Source organism: Microcebus murinus, chromosome 1 (assembly GCF_040939455.1).
Source record: "Microcebus murinus isolate Inina chromosome 1, M.murinus_Inina_mat1.0, whole genome shotgun sequence".
NCBI lineage: Eukaryota > Metazoa > Chordata > Mammalia > Primates > Cheirogaleidae > Microcebus > Microcebus murinus.
Window position 1 is genome coordinate 42,476,820 of NC_134104.1, and position 26,015 is coordinate 42,502,834.

The 26,015-nt window shown below is 31.4% G+C and overlaps 1 protein-coding gene across 7 annotated transcripts in view; it reads left to right on the forward strand.

Moving 5' to 3' along the window:
- Window positions 1-26,015, forward strand: part of EPHA6 (EPH receptor A6) — an 881,667-nt gene that overhangs the window by 94,799 nt on the left and 760,853 nt on the right. The window contains exon 3 of one of the 7 annotated variants that reach the window (XM_076001081.1): window positions 574-650. The exons of the other annotated variants lie outside the window; for them this stretch is intronic. Coding sequence (XP_075857196.1) covers window positions 574-650 — 77 coding nt within the window. The remainder of the gene's footprint in view (window positions 1-573; window positions 651-26,015) is intronic. 7 annotated transcript variants of the gene reach the window in all.

Below are 26,015 nucleotides of genomic sequence, written 5' to 3' on the forward strand. Positions count from 1 at the left end.
TTTCTTAGTATTTTAGAGATTGACAAGAGTGATGATCTCCACAGATATTAGAAAAAGGAAATTGGTGTTAATTTACCATAAGTGAATGTTTTAAATATAGTAAGCTTATAGGCTGTAAGAGCAATGAATTTTATCATGGATTACCTACACATTGCAGAACCTCATAATTTAAGATATTTAATTGGAATAACTTTGTAAGTACATATCTAAGCAATGTAGGAATGTGTATGTGCACTGGCACATGTGTACTGGTCACATATAAGGATTCATATTTCCAAAGTCACAATTATGGAAACAACTTTTTCTCCAAAAATTGTCTTACATCTTACTAAATCTGAATATGATAGGTATACTGACTACAGATCATATTGAGAAATCAGTGAAAAATTCAGTGAATTTACCAAAAATATCATTTTTTCTTTCTTTTCCTTTTTTGAAAAACTGATTGATCCATATTCTTTTATCAAGAAATTGATAAGCATATTGCAAGAGAGAGAACTGGGAGACAAGATAAGTTCCATTCTCCCTATTCTCTCTCTGTCTCTCTCTTTGTTTTTACTTGTCTTTCTGCAGATCCTGCAGTCTCAGATTTCTACTCTGTTCTGAGACCAACACTGTATGTGAAGTGGGTCAAGTGTCAGACATCCTTGGTAAGTTTTACCTAAGCCCAGGCTTTTGTCTTCCCTGGTTCTGTTTCTTTATTCTTGGAACCCTATTCCTCATGCTCTAATACCTGCTCACAATGCATCCCTCTTGTCTCACTTATTTACCCATTGAGCATCTTGAGCACTCTTTCAACAAGGGAACTCATTTTATTAAAGCTATTTCAATTCAGACATCCTGGCATACGGTGTGCCCTTGCGCCTTTGTGTCTTTGCACCTTTGTCCACAATTACAGCCACATCATTTGTTATTTGTCTTAATTTTCTATGTTGCTCATTGTGGTCCATGAGACTACGTAGCAGCAGCAGAATCCCACAGTAGGTGGCTTAGGACAAGCATGGGATAGGAGACAAAGAGTTTTTGAGATCACCTTTTGTTTTAGAAAGTTAAGAGTAAAGTCTGGAAATGAAATGCAAAATTTTGGTCACCATAAATAGATAGGAGAACATGGAGAAGGATGGAGATACGAGAAAGGACACAAGGTTTTGAGAACCTAGGATTATTAGATCTAGCTTTGCAAAACACTGATTTCCATATAAATGGATCTCTGGAATTTGGGAGGGAGTTGTGGACAATGAAGGAGAAGGGAATTGAGTACTAAGGAAATATTAATGGACAAAAGTAGGTCCCCTACGTTGAAATTTATAAAAGGTGACTTCTACCACATGTCCCACCCTACTGATGAAATATTATAGAAGAACATAATGAATGGATCTGCAGAAATTAAAAAAAATAAATTATGGTCATTTCTTTAATTTATAACATTCATTAAGATGTGTTTAGCACTTTCTTGAAACTGTTACTTGAATGTAAGTAAATGATTTCCTTGAATACAGATATTTTAAATCTGGCCACTTAAGTATTTTACCTTATTTATTAATACTTATTGCATGCTCATTATGTTCAAGGGACTCTTATATGTGTTATTTATTATATACCCCACTGAGAAGAATGTTTACTTTTTTATTTTTCTGTTTATCTGTTCATTATGATAGAAACCTTACAAACTAGGATTTATTAACTTATGATGTCTTGAAGATATTTCTAGATCTTTATCTATTGTTGATTACTAGGGGAAAAACCTATTTTGATATTTCTCTCTTGCTGTTATTTTATAACTGTCTTATTTTTAAAGTTTTTGTTTGTACTGATATTGCATCTTTTGTATGGATCTTATGTTTGTATTGATTTTAGTATCTTTAATATTTAATAAAAGATGTCAAGTTCTTGAAAAAATACAGGAATATTTCAAGTTTTTAATTTGACTTTCCATAATTATTGATTATTTCATTATTGATTTTAAGCTATCTAGTAGTCTCTACCCAAACCCATATATATTTCATGAAATTTAAGAAAATAATTTATAATATGTCTTGAGATATACAATCTTGGGCAATTGTCAAAGTTCATAGTACCATTCAAACAAGTAAGTTAAGGGCAGCTTTTCTGCACTTTCTCTTCTATGAGTTCATATATATGTTTACATATACAGTTATGTATTGCTTAACAAAGGGACATGCATCATTAGGCGATTTTGCCATTGTATGAGCATCACAGAGCAGCAGTCCCCAACCTTTTTGGCACCAGGGATTGTTTTCATGGAAGACAAATTTTCCATGGACTGGGAAGTGGAGTGAAGGTTTTAAGATGCTTCAAGCATATTACATTTTTGTGTACGTTATTTCTATTATTACATTGTAACATATAATGAAATAATTATACAACTTAGCAGAGGTTGGGGACCCCTCTCATAGAGTGTACTTACATGAACTCATGAACTTAGATGGTATGGCCTACTATATGAGGGATGTCTGGAAAGTATCCAGCCAAGCAACAGTTCTCGTTATATTAACAATGGTTGGATATTTTCCCGACAGCCCTGGAACAACTAGGTTTCATGATACAGCCTGTTGTTCCTAGGCTACACACTTGGGCAGCATGTTACTGCAGAGAATATTCTAGGCAATTATAACACAGTGGTAAGACAAGGTACCTTAAATATGTGGTGTAAATGATTTAAAAAAATAGTACACCTATATAACGAAGCTCCATTATAATCATAGGGGGTGGACTACTGTCATATATGCAGCCAGTTATTGACTGAAACATCATTATGTGGAGCAGGATTGTAATTCCATTCCAAAGGTGAATATAACCTTATTTATTCCTATTTTAATCTATATTATAGGAATAAAACAGAATCACCGCAGAGTTTTGCAGAATGTTTCAGATATTTCAACAGAGACTTACCATACTCTTTCACCAATGATAGAGTATGACAAAATGAAGCACTGAGCTATATAATGTTTATAAGCTTGAATTTTATATCCCATACTTCTCATATTTTGTGTACTTTTATAGTTTATAATTAGTTCTCATCTGAGGTCAAGTGAGTAAAATTATATGTCTTCACGACTTTTTCCATTCAGTTTTTAGCATTTTTCCTTTTATATTCCAGGATATGCTCTATGTGTTGCACAGTATCTAGCCATGATTAATTTAGTGGGTCAATTAATCAAAACAAGATTTAGGGGCAACTGAGTGGGAGAGTTGGTTGGATGAGAGGATTGTTATAAAGAGAGGGAAATATTTGAGTTCTTCAAAGATTTTTTAATAAAACAATTTTCTCTGTGTTCTTATTGTTCTGAACTGTTGATAACTTTGAAAGCAAAAGCTATTTGGTTTATTTGCAGGCACTATGAGATGAAAACATCATCCTAATCTGGATTTAAGGGGATGACTTTGTTGGAGTTAATCTGCTGTGAGCCAGGAATACAGTTTTTTGAGATTTGTAAATTAATTGAAGCAGTTGAGAAAGATAGAGAACAGGAGCCACAGGTTTCTTTTGCTTTATATTGATTTAATTAGTGAGAAATATAGTCTTTAGACTTTCAACAATAGAGGTAGAGAGATATAGATAGACACAGATCTTTAATGGCAGATGTGATATTTTTCATGTTAATGGTGGTTTTTGCTGTATCCATACCTTAAAAAATAGTACCGTTCGGAGAGATTTTTCAAGACAGAGCTAAGTGTCGTGTTAACTGCCTGGAGAATTAGTTTATAAACTAATATACTAGTTAGTGTAGATGAAGATAATTTGGGCACACCTTTATACCTTATACTAATATCTTCCTCTCTTTTTTTTTTCTTTTTTTTTTTTTTAGACACTCACTCTGTTGCTCAGGCTTGAATGTAGCCAGTGGCACAGCATGATCATAGCTCACTATAACCTGAACTCCTGGGCTTAAGTAATCCTCTTGCTTCTGCCTCCCAGCCGAATATGGGAGGGGTGTGCACCATCATACACTACAGGTGTGCACCACCGTACCTGGCTAATTTTAGAAAAATTCTTTTTGTAGAGAATGAGTCTCACTATGGTGCCTGGGCTGGTCTTAAACTCCTGGTTTCAAATGATTGTCCCACCTTGGCCTCCCAAAGTGCTGGATTTCAGGCATGAGCCACTATTTTAATTTCTTAAACTAGAAATTATATATATATGTATATATATATTACTATATAAATATGGAATAACTTGAAGATATTCTAAATATTACATCTTATGAAGAAGCTCACAGTGCCTTTTATATTGAAGGTGCTTAACGCATAAATGTGTGAATGAAGCCAAAAGACATAAATCTCAATGAATTGATTAACTCAAAAACTGTATTATATAAACAACTGGAACATTTGGCCTAGCACCTGAAATTTTCTAATACGCAACTGTTTTGGGTAGTTATAAATGTTGGCTCCACTGCTGAATTTATGCTTAACAAGGTTCTGTGTGTCTCTGGGCATACATTTCTTCAATCATATGATGTGGGAATTGGCGTAGATATAAACTAAACTTCCATCTTTCCATTTGGTGGTGTGACTAGTCCATTTATGCTTAGATAGTCCCATTAGCTTGTTAATTACGGAGGGTTCCCAGTCCCTCTCTAGGTAACTATGAATGCCGGTAAAGTCTTTCTTATATTGAGCTAAAAATATTTCTTTGTTTTGAATTGTTTATAAATGTGTTAGGTGTGCCCTTGGCAGGTTCATATAAATTATTGATGGAAGTACTATATAGGAACAGACAGGGTCCTGTGTTATTGTTATATATTTTTAACAACAATAAAATAATCCATATCATTGTGCAGGCAATAAACCTGAGAGTCAGCCTTGATCCCTTTCTACTATCAAAATATAGCTTTAATCTGACTACTTCCTAATATTTTAACCACTACTATCTTAGCCCTGGCCTAGCAGTACCCTGATAATTGGTTTCTCTTCTTTCTGCTTCTTGCCCTATAATCCTCACAGTAGCCAAGTGATCCTTTAAAATTAGATCATATCACTATTTTGCTCAATACCTGCAAAAGCTTTCTTTAACTGTTATACCAAAATCCAAAGGAGATACTATTGTCCTGGTAGTGACCAGGCTGTCACCTCTGTAGCTTCATCACCTTTGACTCTGCTCTTCCCTCTGCTCCAACCAGCTTTCTTCTCTATTCCTTGAACTTGCCTTTAAACTCGTTCTTTTCTCTGACGTATTCCTTGCTAAGGTTTTCACATGGTGTCTTTTTGCATCATTCGACCCTTTCCTTAAATGTCAGGTCCTCAGAAAAGGCATTACCAAGCCTAAAATGATTTTCCCAATTCATCATTCTCTATCCCCTTATCCTCCATTCTTTTCTTGCTAGCACTAGTTAATTGATGATTTTCCCATAACAATGTAAGCTCCATGAAGTCTATCTTGTATAATAGAATAGCCTTCAACATTTTCCCCCTGAATCTAACTTGATTTTCATATAAAATCTGTCTGAATGTAGAATTTCTGGCCTGCAGTTAAGAGCACAATAATTACTGCCAACTGAAAGAACATCGTTTTGCTCTTTTTTAAAATTTATTTAGAGATAGGGTCTTACCCTGTCACACAGGCTGAAGTGCAGTGGCGTGATCATAGCTCACTGTAGCCTTGGACATCCTCATTGTATCATCCTGCATCAGCCTCCTGAATAGCTAGGACTCAGGCATACACCACTATGCCATTGTTTTTCTCTTAAATAATATATTATTATATTTGTGATATTTTGTGCCTCTGAATGCCTTATGAATTGTTTTACTTTATATTTGCTTAAAATATGTTTGTAATATTTTGACTTTTATATGAAAATTAAGCTGGATTTAAGGCAAAAAAGTTGATTATATTAAAATGTTAGCCTTATAAACATTCAACACATATAGTTGGAAATATTTATTTAGCTACAGTTTTACAAGTTTTCTATTAAAATCTAATGAGTATATATTATAAACATAAAAATTATCAGGAATGATTTAAATATTTTATTAGAAACATATTTTATCATTATAGGTCAGAAAGTCAATGCTATTTCTACTCATTCAAATTATTATTTTGTATTCAGAAATACTAATGCCCCAACTTAATCTTTTTCAAGATAATCTCATTTTAATGGAATAATATTTTTTTAATGTGGAAAGCTTTAACTTCTTGAGAACACTTATTTTAATAGAAAAAGTGTAGATATATATATATAGTAAAATATAAAAAGTGCACACCAATTTTAAAATAGCAGTTAGTTTTGAGCATGTCCATGGAATAGAGCAAGGGATGTGACCTTTAGTGATATTTGTAAAAATTTATTTTTTCAAAGCAAAAAATATGAAATTAATAAAATCAAAGTTTAACATTTGTTCAAATGTGGTTTTGGGCAAACTCTTATCTTTCTCATGTTATTACTTATAACTTTTGATATCTTTTAAATACTTTTAATAAAAACACTGAATAATTAAAAATAAAATTGATGACACTTTGTCATTTACTAGGCTATATACTATAGCCTGGTAATGGCTGGCTCTATGTGTAACTTGAATAATTTTGCTAATAATGCTAGAACACTTTATAAAAACTTTAAAAAGTATTTTAATATACCTACTTTAATACACCTAATAATATACCTATTATTTTTCTAAAGTCATTTTTTCTGTTATCTTTTATTACCTTTTCTATATTGAATATAGGATGCCTCATTTTAGATGCCTAAGAACTAGAAAATATAAGAAATCTGAAACAGAATGTAGCCATCTTAAATTCAATTTTTGATAAATATGGAGCATAAATAAATGAAATCTGCTTTAAAAAATACGATTCACCTCCCAAAAGTTTCTGTTTGTTTTAACTTTATCCCTACTGTAAGATACATCCAATCATCCATTTCGTTTTTAAGGTCTTTATTTCTAACCTCATTCAGTCAGTCATTAAATATATGTGATATAACCCTCTTGTAATGCTGTAAGTATGGTCTAAAATTTGCCCCAGTAGAGAGTGCTGTCATGTTGAAGTGAATAAAATGGGATGAACATTTCTAATATGTCAGGAAACATGTACCAATCAATATTTAAAACTGTAGACATACCATCATGAAATTTATACCCTAACAGGAGATATTGAAAAGTAAATAAAAATTCCAATATTGAGAGATAGATAAAATGATATGAAAAATACTGAAACTATGGAATAGCAGAGGAGGTACCTATCCCAATATCAGATTGAGAAGACGTCCTTTAGAGAAGCAGCATCTAATTGGAGATTTAAAGGATGTTGATAATTTAGTTAGGCAAAAATTGAAAAGGCAAAGGGTTTTTTTAGACATCTTCATGAGTCCTTAAGCAAGAGAGAGCACAGTGCCTTAAAGAAAGGAAACATCGTTTAATGTGCTAGTAGCCTGATTTTCGAGGGAAGGATAAGCATTGTAAGGTGGAATTAGAGAGGAGTTTTGAAAAGCCTTGCATATGCTCCAGTAAAGAAAGTAGATTTTGTTCTTAGGGAGTGATATAATCCAATTCACATTTAAGAAAGATCACTGTGGCTTCAGTCCCTGTTCCATCTTACCATGTATTGTTCACTATAACAATTTTATCAGGAGGCAATTCTCTAACTTCCCAAACCTGATCATATCTGCCTTATTTATGCTCACTTTACAGTTTTTACTTTGCCTTCAAAATGCGTGATATAATTATAATGAAACAATAAATTATGAGAATAGATACTCAATATCTTATTTTTCCTACTGCATCATAATATCCAAAATAGTAAGGTCAGACTGTCTGGTTTATTGCTATATCTTCAGTGTCTGTCTCACTGCCTTTTATATAGTAGCTGCTCAATAAATATGTAATGAATAAATAATTTATAGGGATCTAAATACCACAAATAAGCCAGTTTTCAAAATTAACTAATAATTTAGCTAAAAATTATCAAAATTCACTATGGATTTTAACCTCCTTCTCATTCTTTTCTCCCTGAATGCATTTAACAAATATTTATTCAGGACCTACTTATGCCAAGCATTGTAATAGAAACTGAGGAAAATAAGTGATGTTGTTTGTGAATAATGAATGTTTTAAAAATTAATGGCCATAGCTCAAGCAAGGTGTTTAATGGAGATATAATTAACTATATCACATATGCAGCTAATTATATATATTTCTTCCTCTTATTACAATTCTTTTAAAAATGTTTTTAATTTTTATTGGACCCCCTATATGCCTATAGCTGCATGTCAACTTTCAAATGATTTTTTTTTTTTTTGAGACAGAATCTAACTCTGTCACCTGGCTATTGTGCAGTGGCATCATCATAGCTCACTGCAACCTCAAACTGTGACCTCAAGTGATCCTCTCACCTCAGCCTCCCAGAGTGCTAGGATTACAGGTATGAGCCACCATGCCCGACCTCAGATGATTTTTTTTGCCAGCACAGAAAGAATTGCATAAGCAGAGTTTCTTTTAAAGTATAATAGACTTGCTATTTGTAATTTGTTAACAAAAACAAGACACTATCAGGAGAGTAATGAATTAGAGTTAACTATCTTTTTACTGTTCTTAAAGAACTACTTAATTTTCTTGATCAGTGATAAGTAAGTGCTTATCTACTCAGGAAATGTTATGTCATGTAAAAATAATTTTTTAGGTAGAAAAATTAATATGATTTTAGACAATGATTAGTAATTATTCTGTTTTATTAAAGTGCTATTCCATTTATGAATAATACCAACAAGTGTACTTATAAAGTACCTACATTCAAATGGAAGTCTATTTAGAATTTTTGGTTTTCAAAAAGACAAAATTAATTTTAACTCTTGAAGTTATTTTCTGTGCTTAGTAGGGAACAGGAGCTCCAGGGAACCCAGCTTACTTAAGTTTCATGCAGTGTATTAGCACACTACTTCATGATCTTTAGTGGAGCCAAATGACAATGTGGTAGAGTTTAGAAGAGAAACTCCTGTCAAAAGAAATCAGGCATTAATCAGAAAGAAAAGAAAGTTGGGAGAATCTTTTTTTTTTTTTTTGCCAGGGAAATTTGAAGACTTATACACAATCTAGAGTAAAGTTATCTAGTTTGATTTTTCCACACTCTTTCTATTACTGAAACAGAAATTAAACGTGTTATAAAGAAAATGGTATACATCCTTATCTTAGATTAAGAGAAAATTGTGAGGTAAAAATAATTAAATTTCATTTTAGCAGAATTACATAAGCAGATTAGTTATTAAAATATGAAAAATATTAGTGATCAGTAATCAAACCTTTAGATGGGTAAGTTAATTAAGATTTTTTGTCATTAGTATTTATATATATATATATATATATAGGCAACATGATTGAATCTACCAGTATATTAAAAATTATGGGCACACCAAGGCATAGACTTTGTAAAAGCTGAAAGTACTATGACAAAATAAGATACATCATTTTTAAAGGAAAATAAGGGAAATGGAAGTCAAGTAAATGGCAACTAACAGTTATAATTTAAGACATGGAGAATGTCACAAATAATCAAATGTTTATTTCTTCATTCTTGTTTTAAGTTGTTCCTTTCCTTTTTCATGTGTATCAATTATTTGTATTTTAATTTTAATGACAGGTTTCATTTCTGTGTATGGTACATGAAGTAATTTAGGCTATTTACCTGAATAAAACCATTGTTCCCTAGTGTAAGTTATGAAATTACTGGCATAATGCAGAGGAACAATTTTAGATTGCTATTATTTGGTTTGAGTGGGAGCTGATGAGCAGAATAAATTCAAGAAATGCCTATTGTTTACCTGCTATTCTACCTATATTTTAGAATTTATTTCCCACAAAAATTCTATCATTTATTTTTATTCTCATTTTATAGATAAGGAAACTGAAGCTCATGAAGTATAATAAAATATCTTCCATAACACCAGTATCTCTCTTTTAGGGAGTCAGGATTTAAATAAAAATGTGTCTCATTCTAATATATTTTTCCCCTTAATATATATTGAGTACCATAGGCCTCCCACATCAGGTTGATAATGATAGCAATTGTGAAAGTAATAGTAATAATTGTAGTGATAACACATTTATTGTGTTCACTATGTTCCATATATTGTCCCAAGAACTTTATATACCTTAATCTTTTTTTTTTGGAGACAGTCTCACTTTGTTGCTCAGGCTAGAGTGAGTGCCGTGGCATCAGCCTAGCTCACAGCAACCTCAATCTCCTGGGCTCAAGCAATCCTACTGCCTCAGCCTCCTGAGTAGCTGGGACTACAGGCATGCGCCATGATGCCCGGCTAATTTATATATATTATATATATATATATATTTATATATATAAATATACACACATATATGTATGTATATGTATATATATATATTTTAGTTGGTCAATTAATTTCTTTCTATTTTTAGTAGAGATGGGGTCTCGCTCAGGCTGGTTTCAAATTCCTGACCTTGAGCAATTCGCCTGCCTCAGTCTCCCAGAGTGCTAGGATTACAGGCGTGAGCCACCACGCCCGGCCTCATTTATTATTTGTTAGTTTGAAAAAGAGCCCTATGAAGTATGTACTGTTTTGTCCCAGTTTTATGTATGAGAAAAAAAATCTTAGAAATAGGAATTAGACACTATTTTATTGTGTGTGTATAGGTTTCTGTGATTCTAGAGATGCAAAGTGGTGAAATGTAGATCTTTAATAAATTAAAATGTTAAAAATACTTTCTGTTTCAATGTGGTTTTATATCATCCTTATAATAATTTATTATTTAAAATGCCATTAATCAAGTCCTAAATTGGTTATGAAGTATTCAAGTCCTAAAGAAAGAGAAGATGGAGAATAGACCTACCCACATTTCAGGATGGGCAAAGAATGATGTGGAAATATTTGAGCTTCCTAGTGCAGGGAACACCTAAAAGGAGTAATTAAATTTACTTTTTGATTTAGGATGTTGGGACAGAATCTTTGGAAAGCTATCAACATTGTAAACAGATGTCTAACTATAGATAGAGATTGATCTGTGTAAGGAAGAAAGAAGTATTAATAATAGCTAATTGACAATTCTCATAATTATAAATGTAGGAAGTAATTGAAATCTTCTTTCAGGAGTTGTTGGCCTCTCCCTTTTTAGGAACTTCTTTACTACTTTATTACTTTACTACTTTTTTGTAGCATCTTTACTACATTTTTTTTTGTAACATCATTGCTACATGGTAGTATTGTTGATATTAGTTGATAGGTTAATAAAAGTCCTGATGTACTTACTTAACATTTGAGAAAAAAATGTATGTAATAGTGTTCAGGGGACCCATAGAAAAAACAGTGACACAGGGAAAAGGACAGAAGAGATAGGAACCCCAGTGTGGAGTGAGTAATTAGTAGCTTGAAAGAAGAGCTGTCCCCAGAGGGTAGGAAGTAATTTGGCTGGACTATCGAAGAATGTATAGAAGGTTAATTTTTTGACTAAATGATTTCTTATGACCTGAAGAGAATGTTATTATTTTAGGTCTTCAGAACAGGGAGTCAGTGAACTCAAAATACTGGGCAATCAGGAAATACAAGAAGCCCACCCAAATGCCAAGATCCAATTTGAATAACTTGATAAAATTTTCTATATGAGAAATCACTACGTTTTATTCATAGATTTTTAGAGTCTAATGCCTAGTAATCTACAAAAGCGTGAGAGTTAGTATTTGTGAATTACTATGTTGCCTTCAATGTATTTTAATTTTATAATCACAGCTAAAGAACTATCTTTCCTACAGATCTCCTTTAATTCTCCTACATAGTATCTTTTAATGATTTTTTTTTTGCTGTAGATACAATACTGTTTACATTGTAACCTAGTATGCCCATACACACAAACTTATTTTAAAAAATCATTAAAATAATACTTTTTCTTATGGTTTCATATTTTATATTTTTCTAGTATAGTTCCTCTCCCCGCACCACAACTTGGCAGTCAGGACCACTGAATTATTTTGATAACTCAGTCATGGTTGAGATTTGCCTTGCTTAGACATTGGGGCACAAAAATTTATAATTTATATTAATAGATAATTATACTAAATTTATACATATGCTATAGGATAAAATAGATTTTGGAGGAAGATAGCAATTAATGGCATACTTTTCCAACTGGATAATGCTACATTTTAAATTTATATATTAAATATACATAGTATAATGTTATTAAAACATTGAAAAATATAATTTTAAATCCTTGGTTTTAAGAGTTAATGAGTTGTATTACAATAAATTAAGACAAGTTGTACTATCAGTGATAATTAATATAAAATACATTGTGATTTGTGGCAAAAATTTCTTCATATTATAGAGTTCCTTGACCATTCAGTGATGGAAGGCAATGTGTAAGGCAGCAAGGAGATAGGAGTAGGAAATGCATTAAAAATCATATACAGTGCAGTTTTATGATTTGTCATCTTTTTAAGGCCTGTTCAAATTTGGTTTCAATGGTATTTTATATAAAGTAATTTATAGTTGACTTTAATGTTTTGGGGAAATAAATGTGCATTTGTTGGTCTGAACATGGACTCGAAGTGTGTATAAAACATAGAGGAAGGTATTCTGATTTCTGAAAAATCAGATGGTCAAGGGATGAGCAAGAAACTCTTTTCAAATGGATTTTGCATCAGAACATTTTGTACAGGCTCTCATAAGGAAGGTTGATGTTTGAATTTATAAAGCAAATGACCAGGAAATCTTATGTAATTTCAATTCTAACCTACTAGGAAAAAATGTTTACAGCTATAAAAATTTTAAATTACTTACTATATCACTGAGACTATAATGATTTATGTACTCTATAGCAGCAAAAGTAGAAAGTTCATTATTTTTAAATCTTAAAAATCATAATTGAGTATTTTATAGAGTTAAGTGTAAGTTGTCTTGATTTTCTGAACTGGTGCTTTCAGAATTATTTGTCATTTTCAGAGATATTTTACCTCAATCTGTGCTACCAGTCTTTATTATAATTATATAATCACTTAGTAATATTTCTTATTTGTTTTCTAAAAAAAAAAACTTCAGATTTTAGGTTATATATTAGGGATAACCAAAAAACAATTGTACTGATTTGGAAGCATAACATATGGCTTTTGATTCTTTATTTTACATTCTTATGTACTTAGGTTTCTGACTAATAAACAAAAGGATTTTCTTTAGAGGGGGAGGTCTTTAAGTTATAGCACTATATAATGAATTTGATGTGCTCCTGAATTAATTTTCAAAGTAAATTCAAATATATAAATGAGGATTACTTTTAAAATTGTAGTAATTACTTTTATAAAATATCTCTGTCACAATTTCTCAACATAAGGCAAATTTTGTAGCCAAATTTAAGTTACTCCTTATTCACCCTACTGTGTTATTTATAAATAAAATATGGGCAGCAATAGAATGTAGAGATTTTTAACACATTTATAATTGAAAAAAGTCTACTATTTTCTAAATTGAAGGATATATTTTTTTACATTAATATTAACAGTAAATAATTATTTCACCCATTAGAATATTACTTTGCAAACCAGGGAAAATATGGAGTTTCATCAACTTCAAAATTAGAGAATCTTTTCAGGAATGACAAAAGGACATAGATTAAAGTTTGAGAGCAAGGATTAAATTTATACATCTGTACATAAGATATAAAATAAAAAAGTTTTAGAAAGAATTCAATTAAAGTTTGTGACAGGATAATAGATTCCATGGAAATTCATATAAGTATATTAATATAATCTATGAAGGAATGTTGTCTCTTACTTAAAAATGACCAATTTAGTTACTTCATTTAATTTAGCTTTAGGGAAGTTTTTTCATATTATGTCTATTTCAATAAGAGAAACCATCTGTATTCGGTCTACTGAGGCAGAGAGTATAATTGACTATTAATTTTTAGGTATTGGATATTATTTAAAATTTCATAGATATAGAAATCTATGCCTTTAGCCAAAGTAGAAATGTGTGTCCATCTCTAATAATACTTTTCTTAATATTTCTCCATTTGACAGATCACTGTGCTGCAAGCTTTTTGCCCTAATAAGAACAGTTTGGATTTTTTTTCCATTCTGTTTGGTTCAAGTATTATCCTACTTTATAGAAGAAGAAAAGGAGTGCATAAAAATCGTACTACATTTTTGAGAGTGTATCTAAAATTTGTGAAATTTTCCTTTGCGAATTACACAGTTATAGTTATTTCATTCAAATATCATTTAAAAATAAATTTTAAGTGGTAGAATACAGCCTAAAACTGTAATGCTTCTAGGACACAGAAACAACAGAAGACATGACTTTGGTATAGGCAAAGATTTCTAAAAGACTAGTCAAGATACTTGAATTACAAATAAGGAAACTGGGGAGAAAGCAACAGAAGTCAATTTTATGTTTTCTTCTAATCATAAGTGTTTGGCAGAAGAAAATATTAAAAATATTTAGTAAAACTGTTTTGTGATTATATGAATTTTCTTTGTTAATGACATCTTTCTAGAACACAGATGTTTGAATTTAAACTTTAAAATTAAATCAAATTAATTGATAGAAATTTGATTAATTGATGGATAAAGTACAAAGAATTTAAGGCTATAATTTTCATCTGCTATTAGAAAAATCCTATTTTATTACAGTACAGTGAAGAAAATGAAAACATGTATTCATTTATTCAGTTCACAATATATTTACTGAATGTCTACTTAGTACCAAAGGCCTACTCTTCAGGGCTTCTTAAAAGCTAGTGTCAAACTTCTCTTGGTCATTTAACTTCCATTTACAAAAATAAACCAATGAGCTAATTTGTATCCATTTAGATAAATATTCTTGTATTGATATATAGATCTTTCTTTTGTAATTTAATTACCTGTATTTTGGAAACATTTAAGGAGAACTTCCTGTATGGTGGTGTTAATGATTGTGTATGTTTGTGTGTGTGTCTATAACATATTATATTTTAGTATGTATATCAATTTTAGGGTATATATATGTGTGCGTGTATGTGTGCATTTGCGTGTTTGGGGGAAGATGCCTCCCCTTTTATTTAAATAAAGACTCCCATAAAATAGCTTGAACTTAGATAAAATTTCTTGTTCTTTGCCATGAAAATTTAAATAATTATAATTCACAGACCTCATAGAAGAGAAATAATTTATTCTAGTTTTTTATCTAAGAATATATTTTAATGATACATAGACATGATCTCAACATTTATTCTAGTTTTGAATAGAATTTGAGACATGAGTTTATGTAGGCTTTAAGAGGAACAGAATTTTATTTAATCCAAAATGTTATGGTTTACTGAAGGCAGTAATCTCAAGTCATCTTTGCCAAAATTCTTTAAGGACATTAACTCACTGTATAAGAAAAGAAAGTTTATTCTCATACAGACATCCAATAACACTGTTGTTTCTTAGACCATGCTATATTTTATGCTACATTTTCTGACTAAGGATTTTATGTATATAATTTGATCTAGAAAACATTTACATCACCACTGTACAATGTGCCCATGTGACAAAAAACTACTTGTATCTCCTAAATCTATTGAAATGGAAGGAAGGAAGGAAGGAAGGAAGGAAGGAAGGAAGGAAGGAAGGAAGGAAGGAAGGAAGGAAGGAAGGAAGGAAGGCAGGCAGGCAGGCAGGCAGGCAGGCAGGCAGGCAGACTGGAAAGAGGGAAGAAGGGAAGGAGTAGGGAGGGAAGGAGGAAGAGAAGGAAGGAGGGAGAGAGGGAAAGAGGAAGAAAAAGAAGGAGGGAGGGAAGGAGAGAGGAAAATGAAAAGATAAAAGAAAAACATCATTTAGCAAATACATATTACAAAAACTCAATGATGGCAGTGTTTGATGTAATTTTTAATGTTCCTTCATGATTAACAGTACGGTGTTACTTTCTAAAAGTGACTAAAATGTGGTAACTGAAAATCAGGAGACACTTTTCTTTTCCAAATCATACATAAAAGGTTCGAGGAGCTTATTAGTTAACTACAGATATTATTTTACATGTTTTTGTATTTATTATGATATTAATTTTTTCAAATACATCTGCTTGATTAAAATTATTTTTAAAACTTTAAAAATATTCCCCCAATTTTAATGTATCATTTTTAAAATCATGCATTTTTAAAATCATATATGATGATTGCTTTTCTCCTAAAGTATGTTGTTAAAATGTGATTATCATGAATGGACAATACTGAATCTTTCAATGCCTTCATAAAACTCTACAATTAAAATAACTGAAGAACATTAAATAAGTTAGTTTTTAGATATGGTTTTGAAATTTATCTAATAGTCACAATTTTAATGTACTCTGTGCATTTGTGATAACATAGAAGCCCCATAATACAGTATGATGGGGCTTCTGTCAGCTAAGATTGAGATTAAAACATTAATAATAATAATGACTGAATTTGATTGAAATGTATTAAGTATATTAAAATCCATGAGTCTGTCTTCATGTTCAGAGAGTGAGAGAGGGAGAGAATGCATTAAAAAGGCCCTTTTAAAAAATGTTAGCTATTATACCACATCCTTAAGCTGAAAGTTTATAATTAAAGAGAATAATTACACATTTATGCTGATTTTCCAGTAGAAGTCATATTTCTGAGTCACCAGATGATTTCAGTTGATGAGGGACAACTTTTTGTCACAGAAAAACGCATCCTACGAAATACAGAAGTAATGATAGAATTAGAAATCACCATTTTTCAAAATTTAATTGAATAATGAACACAGCAATGATTGTCAAGGAATGGTAAAATCATGAGGTGAAATCATTTAGGAAAAGTACTATTCAGATTATAAAAATGGAGACATAACTAAATGTGAGATGTAGACCTTGATTGGACATATAGGTAAATTTGAAATAGGCTACCTTTTTAGATAACATTAAAGAATGCATGCCAATTTTATTATATATGGAAATGTTATTATGGTTATGTAGGAAACTATATTTTTCAAAGAAGCTAACTAAAGTTTGTAGAATTAACACATTATGATGTCTAAATTTACTTTGAAAATACTATAAATGATAAAAATATAGTGTGATATTTGTAATTATTAAATCTAAGCAATGTAATTCATACACATTTATATCTTTCTGTATCTTTTACATTTTGGGGGGAAATTTTTCAAAATAAAACATTTTTAAAAATAGAATAGAATGAACTTCTGTAATCCAGCCTACCTTTTGCATTTAATTACTTTATCAAAAGCCTATAAAAAAATTTTTAGTATTTAACATATATTCACATTACTTAAACCATACAAATTAGAAATAAGGAAAAAGATGAATATTCAATAGAATTAATCTACAAGATTTAGAAGGAATTAAATTGCCTTAGTATGTATTCTGTCTACAAATGATATATTTATTTATTGTATTTCCATGTTTCAAAAGTTGCAGACCTTTATTTACCCACCATTAATTTTTTTAGCTAAAGATGTTTACAAAAATCTTAGTTTTAAGTATTTTCATATTTTCGAATACAGACTTTACCACAAGCAAATATCTAGAGAGCAAATAGTGTGGCTTTTAGAATTGGTCTAACTCTACTTTGATTTCCAAAGTTATGCAAATGAAATTACTTATAACAGAATTTTCTTGTAATTGTATGGTTTCATTAACACCTTGTAAGAAGTGAGAAAGTACTAAAGATTCCCTATCAAGTTGCAAATTATTATGGAAGTATAAGACAGTATAAAACATTGAAAACTTCTTGGAATAGAAAAATTTAGTAATGAAATTTATAAGTTTATGACTATAAATGTCAAATTGATATTGGAAGTAAGTTTTATACACTTAATACACTCAATTCACTAATTGTGAATTGAGGAATCAGAGAAGAGAGAGAGTATGGATATATAATTTGTTTGGGGTACCATAAATAATACTGTAATGATTATCTTATTAGGTAACGGGAAATGACCATACCATAGTTGTCATCATTTGTAAGAAATAGCTTTATTACTACGGTATTTTATGACAATTTTTTAAACAATTTATGAAAAAGGCTCTGAAGTAAATTAAGGTAATGTGGTCACTGAATAGTACAGAATAAATAAGCTTAGGACTTGTTACATCAAAATAATGCTATTTACCAATATTTTATGAATATCTGAAGGTTATGGCATTTTTATTATTTACGTATCCCACTTCAAAATACATAAACCTATTTACACACGCAAATACAACCTTGTCTAGCACTTTGGTTTTATTGAAACAGCTGAATTTATGCAAGTAACTTTTTTCAAGGAAAGAATTTTTGCAAAATGCGTTTGTAGTCAGCCACCTGAACTGGGTAAGGATCAATAAAAATTTAAACTATGTATTTCAGTAAGCCTTAAAATTAAATTTTCTTTGCACCCAAATAATCTGATTAGAAAGCTTTTGGTACATATCACTACTAGAAGTAAGTTACTCAAGGACTGAGATTTTTATGTGCTTTGATCACAAGGATACCAAGTGTGCAAAAATTACTTGGCAAATAATAAGCATGAAATCCATACACTTCTATTTAGGGCCATATAAGAATCTACTTCACCACAGCTAGTAATTTTTCTTTAATAGCTTGAAAACCTACAGTAAGATTGTTTGAAATAATGCAGATATGGATATTACACATTTGGGGAACAGTTTCCATTTTATGCAGCAAGCTCATCCTGCACATTTTATAAATTTGTCAATGATGCAACCCCACATTTTACTAAGTTTGTTTTCTGGAACTCACCATATGACATTAATATTGCTTTTATTATATTAGTCAATTTAATAGGCTAAAATGTTTTTATTTTTAATCTTTTGCTTTCTAATTAATTATTGGAATTGACTACTGCTATTTCTTTTTTTGTAAATTGTCTGATCATGCCATTTACTAGTTCTCAGAACTTCTCCCACACCCTTACTTTTAAGATGTTTTCCATGTATGGTTTTGAACTTCAGTATTTAATATAGTTTTAATCATCAGCTAAGTATTTCATTTTGTTAGAAAGATTTTATATCTTCATATTACTCTGCCACACCAACAAAAAACAATGCAGTATCTACAAGTGATTTTAAAAAAGGAATGGCATATACTAACAGTGATGCTTTAAAAGTATATTTATAAAATGTACAAAAAGAAAGGAAACTGAAGCCATATCATTAGCATTATTTTGGCCAATTATTACATTTATACTTTTCTGTAAGTATTTTAAGTTTATTATTACATTATTACATTTTTAATTTGATGCTTTATACTAACCTCAAATGCTTTATATTATCCAGTATTCAATACCCTTATTAATTTAGTAACAAAACTCTCTTCCAATAACTTTACCACTTTTGTAACCATTTATAAAATGATTCTTGTATTATTATTTAGTTTGGTTTCATAACAGGTCACATCTGTAATTAAAATCGCCAAAGTCCATGATTTAAAAAGAACCAATATTTTTGTTTTTGTTTTTTGTTTTCACCCTGCTTTGAATTCACTGAGCTTCCTAAATATGTGTGTTTCTCTGTGATGAAATTTAGAAAATTTTGGTCATTATCGTTTTAAACAGTATTTATACCCAATCTCCCTCTCCTCTCTTTCTGGAATACCAGATACATATATGCAAGACATCTTCATTTTGGTCCTCAGTTCACTGACGTTCTTTTTGTTTTCTCAGCATTATTTTTCCTCTGTATATGTCAATGTGGATAATTTTTATTGACCTGTGTTTCAGGTTCACTGATTCTTTTTTCTCCTTTGCACAATATGTTTTCAATTTTAGCTGATGGATTTTTTTCTTTCAGATATTGTATTCTTCTGTTCCAGAATTTCATATTGATTTTATTGGTTGTTTTGTTGTGCTTTATAGTTTTTCATATCTCTCCTGAAAAATCTCAATATCTTCATTCATTTTAATCATCTTCGCTTATGGATCCCTTAAGAAATTTATCATAGATTTTGTAAGTCCTCTCCTCTACAACATCTAATTTATGTGTTTGTTTAAGTTGACAGTTTATTTTTTCTCTTTATAATGAGACACATTTTCCTGTTTCTTCACATTTAGTTCATTTCTATTGGACATTGGACATCATGGATGATATATTTAGAAACTCTGGATATGTCCATTTTCCTCTGAAAACTTTTGATTTTTCTTCTAGCAGTCAGTTAATTTGTTCACAGATCACCTTGACTTTTTGCAGCTTTGTGTTTAGGCTTTGTTAGGATGATTTCAGTCTATTTTGATTTTTACTGGGTTGTGGAAACAATTCCTTAGTCAGGAGATAAGGTTTTTCTTCTGAAAACATAGCTCTTTTGTTATATCTATGGAAAATTCAAAAGTGTAAACTTTGCAAAAAGCCTCTTGGATTTGATGGGACTTGAAACGCAAACCCTCATCTCCCTTAGGAGTTGGGGTGCTAAAATCTCTACTAAGCTCCTTCAGACTTTCACCTGTTTTCCTTGGGCTGCTTTTAGTATCACTCAGCACAAAGGCAGTTTAAGAGGTCAGCTAATGTTTAAGAACATGCATCTTTGGGACTCACACTTCCTTGGCTCCCCCTCTATAACCCCACCCTCCACCCCAATTTGGAATTGCCCTATAAGCCAAAAAGTCCAACCTCTGATTCCTCAACAGGATCAATAAAACTGCAGCTTTCTGCTTGAGTATTTTAACTTCCTCCTGCCACTACCCTCCTTCACATGAAGAGAAGACAGGGGCATGCCTTCCAGGGAGGGTGGGTGCGTTGTCTCAAATATGAAACTTCTCATTCAAAGGTCTCCTCTTTCAAGGGTGTCCCCTTTACTTTCTGTCTCCTTTAGGCCTCTTTCAAGTAATCTCATTCTGTCCCACCTCCAGAATTTATTCTTATTAGCAGAAGTCTTAGCCCAACCTAAGCTATTCTACCCTTATCAGAAATTGAAAATATCCCAGTGTAGTTTTTTCCACGATCTTTTAAATTGACTAACATCAAATCATTTAACATCATTTAAAATCATAGAGCTGTGAAGTTTGTGTTTTAAGTATTATTTTCTGACTCTTTGAGACTCTTTTTGGGGTGCTCCCCTTTTCCCAAGTTGCCATCGTATCATAGCTTCATGTTACTTGCACTTTTTCCAATATCATATGTAGATGTTTTTATTTATATATTTACTCTAATTTCTTCTTTTTTAGCCATTCTGAATATCTTGAATATCATGACATAAAATGAAATGAAATTTAATGTTAGAATAGTTTTTAAATTTATTTTTAGGTCAGAAAAGCAGTTAGTTTGTCAAGAGTGAATCGGAGTGATCACTCTAGAGTGGAATAACTAGAGTAGGAAATTCCCGGGGTTCAAGGCGTATTGCTGCACTCAATCAGCAGACTCCTAATGGGGACTAGAGCAGGTGACGGATTTGTGTGTTTTCATTCCCAAGACTTAAGGGCTTAGCTTTATTTCTACCTCCTGAAGCATCCCTTACCTATGCCCCTTATTAAGCCAAGAATAGACACAGAGAATTGGATGTGGAAATTTACTGAGAGGTTTTCAGTATTTGCAGTGGCAGCTGCTATGCACTGAATGATTGTGCCCCCTGCCATCCCCCATACATACCTTAAAGTCTAATTCCCAATGTGATGGTAATTGAAGGTGAGGCCTTTGGGAAATAATAATTAAGTAATGAGAGTGAAACCCTCATGATAAGATTATTGCCCTTATGCAAAGAGAGGTTACTTTCTCTCTCTCTGCTCTTGGCCCTGTAAGGATTCTATGAGAAGATGGCCATCTGCAAAACAAGAATAGTACCCTTACCAGACACTGGATCTGCTAGCACCTTGGTCTTAGACGTCCCAATCTTCGGAACTGTGAGAAATAAATGTTTATTGTTGAAGCCACCCAGTTTGTGGTATTCCGTTATTGTAGCCTGAACTAAGATAGCAACTCAACAGAAAAATCTTCCTATTTTTCTACCACAATCCTCGCCTGTTATCACATATTACATTTTTCACTGTAGGTCACTCTTACCTAAAATGTACACTGGACAGAGGGAGAGAGAGACACGTCCCATGACATATTTTACTGAAATTGGAGGCATATAATACATCATACCTCGTAGGTGTTTGTCTTAGTCCATTTGGGCCACTATTGTTAACTAAACTTTGGCACTTGTCCTTTGGCACTTGTCCTTGGCCACATCAGAAGAAGGAGAATAAGTGGTTTGAGGAGAAGAAAAGAGAAGTTCATTAATTTGCCAGCTAATGAGGAGGATGGAGACTGATGTCTGAAATCATCCTCATAATCAGAAATATAGAGCTTTAAAAAGGTGGGTTCTCAGCTTCAGGCAATTGCTATTCAACTACAGTTGATGATCCTGACTGTCCCATCCTCATCCCATCTTCCTGGTGAAAATCATGTGACCTGTACCCAGGACTTCCATCTGACAGGTTGGGCTGAGCCATCTCCTGTAGCACACAGAGCAAAAGACATCACCCTACCCTTCCCAACCACTGGCCTGAGGCAGAGATGCAGGTTTGAGTTCTGAAAAAGGAGTGGAGGATGTTTTTAAAGAGACAGAAAATAATTTTCCTATTTTTTCAGGCCATTCCCTCTGTTATACTATAACAAAGTACCATATACTGGATGGCTTATAAAAAGCAGACACTTATTTCTCACAGTTCTGGAGGCTGGAAGTCTGAGATCAGGGTGCCAACATGGTCAGGTTTGGGTGAGGGCACTCTTCTGCGTTGTGGACGGCCCATTCCTTGCTGTATCCTCGCATGGGGGAAAGAGGAAAAAAAAGCTCTCTGTGGTCCCTTTATAAGGGCACTATCACATTGGGGAATAGGATTTCAACATGTAAATTTGGGTAGTAGGGGAGAAGGATACAAACATTCAGTCCTTTGTAGTATTCCCATGGTAAAGACTGAAATAATTTTCAATTATAAAAATAAACAATTCAGCACAAACACATGCACAGTTTTTAAATTTGATTGCCATAGATTTTCTAAAATTTATTCCACCAAGGAATCCTCTTTGGTTACTGTAATTTTTTCATCTACCTGCCCTTTTATTCTGTATGCTACTGTTAAATTCAGTTTAGTTTCAGTCCTTGCATGTGACCTTACGAGTGGTCTTTCATTGATCCTCTGTTGCCTTCCATTCTCATTGGGAAATTTAAAATATTTTAATGTCAGCTAATTGTGTTAATCCTCATTTGGTTCAATAGTATGGTATTCATGAATTTGCTATCATTCTCTTGTTTCATCTGTTTGTTCATATTAACACTGAGGATCCAATATTCGTAGAAAATTCCACCTTTCTTCCTTAAAGCTGCAGCTCATACTCTATCACTTATATCCTGAATTAAATTACCTTAAAACAATTTGATATTTCACATGTAAATATTTGCTACTATCAATTAGTACATATGTGCATAAAATATAATTATTTAACGTAATCTTCTAAAGAGAAAATAATATGCTAATATGTCAGTATTCTCCTGTTACAAAACCATAGTCTGTTTATACTGCTGTAAAAAAAAAAATACCATAAACTGGATAGTTTATAAACAACAGAAACTTGTTTCTTACAGTTCCAGAGGCTGGGGAAGTCCAAGATCAAGGTTCTAGCAGATTTGTTGTCTAGTGAGGGCCTACTTCCTAATTCATACATGGCCTTTTTGTTTGTTTGTTTGGATGTTTTGTTTTTTTGTTATGTCTTCACATGGTGGAAAGGGGAAGTAAGTTTCCGGAGTATCTTTTATAAGGACACTAATTACATTCATTAGGGCTTCACTTTCATGACTCAGTCACCTGCCAAAGACCCCATCTCCAAATATCATCACATTGAGGATTGGTTTAAACATGTGACAATTAGAGGGACACAGACATTCAGTACATTGTAACACCTGCAGCTTTTAGAACCTATATTTAATGACTGACTCATGGAAAGTGAAGCTTTCATTAATTTCACCTGTAGAATATGCTGGCATTATGTGTTCTCTCTCTGAAAATGTTTCTCCATGTACTGTACTTTTGTTCAGCAGCATATTTTTTTTTATGTTTTTCTTTGTTTTCTTCCACAATTTGCTTTTTTCAGTCTTTTGAATTTGGCTTCCTTGTGCAAAGTGACAACCTGTAGGCCACAAATCTGTGAGAACCCATTTAAAAATCAAACTAATATTACTATATTTCTGTGTTTTAACTTTAGTATCTTCAGTGTTTATGAATTCTTATTTTTGTAGATAAATTGGAAAGTTTTCATGTGCTTATGTTGCAACTGTAAAGACATCCCGTCTTCTATCTGTAGACTTTTTGTCACAGAGAGCTATCTCTGACCGCACTTTCAATTTGAGCAGGTTTTCTGATTATTCAGTATTAAATAATTTCTTATAAATGCCTGCAGGATCATGTTGGCGAACACCTTTACCTTTGAAGTTTTTGTTGTTAAGTCATAGGGTTTTTTTCCCCACAATATTGTTTATGCTAAAATAAGCTGTTAATAGAGTTTCTCTTTTAAAATGTGGAATACATTTTCCTGTTTTAATGGGTTTTACTCACAGGGGAAATAAAAAATATGCTCATATTTAAGCCAGAAAGAAGGTTGTTTGTAAATAGACTACTTCACTTTGACTGACTACATTATTTTGATTTTAACTTAAGTGTCCTGAGAGGTTAGTGTCAATTTCTATCAGATTTTTCTGCCTTGTAATTTTAATCTTCATTTCTGTTTTTAAAGTTTATTATTTATGATAAATTTTTCTTATTCTGCCATTTTTGTTAAAGAAATAATTTAACACATTTGGTATTTCTAATTTTAGTTGTATATTACCACTTCTATAAGTAATTTTTCAGACCTATTTTTTTCTGAATACCTTATTATTTTATTAGCTATGGCTTTGAAATAAATATAGAATTCTAGAATGATAAGACAAATACATCAAGTAGAAGTATGTATTTTTACTGGTTTTGTGTTTTATTAAACAAATTACTTACTAAATAATTAAACTTTATCCTGTGCATAACTATGTCATAGTCATATGGTAAGTGGGTAGCCAAATATTTGTAAAAATTACTTTATATTGTTTATGTTATTTTACACTGTTTTCAAGTATTCGTGAAGTTTAGTTAAAATTATAAATTAAGAGGGAGCAATTAGGAAAACCAATGTAACTGAAGTATTAGCAAATTAAGTACCATAAAAGAATAACATAACTCAAATATCCTTTTTCTAAAGGACTATCAATCCTAAATATAAAAACATAGGTTAAACAAAAGTCCTTTAAACATGATAGCTTTAAATATTTTCTTTGCTTCTAGCATTATAAAATTTAGTCTTCATTATTTGTTTTTAATACACTAGCACCATAAAGACATAGGGAAGTGATACTATTTATAATTTATATTCACTTTCAGTCATAATATAAGGATTCAAATGGTATTGGTTCTCTAATGTTTATTCAACTCTTCTACAAGTTTAAATGATCTCATAACACTAAGAACATTTAGATTAATGGTTACTGTTTTAGCAACCTGTCTTCTTTCAATATTTATTACTATATTTGTTTTCACTAAACCTGAAGAAAATACTCAGATTAACAAAATTTATGTATTTTAGAAAGAATTTATAAGTAAATTATCCATAGTTTACCCATCAGATAGTCAATACTGGAGAAAAATCAAATAAAAATATATTTGATTTTATAAAAATACATTTGATTTATTTGTAATTAATTATGAATAAACAAATTATTTGAACAAATTCAGAATGATATATAGTTCCAGGATACAATACTATATTTTTCATTCAAGATTAAAACCACAATTCTTGATATTTGAATTTTGGTTAAACATTTACATATATATGTAATTGCTATATAAATATATGTATATGTAACATATATTCTATGTTTTATACATGAAAATAATTTTTATTAGGCAATTCATTTTATATATTCTAGATTGTATAAGAACATATAATAATTATTTTTTAAAATATGGCCTATAAAGATGGCATATCAAAATTCCCAGATTGTCCTGAAACATATTTCATTTTGTATAAAAGATAACATCCTAAATAGTTGAGCTTTCC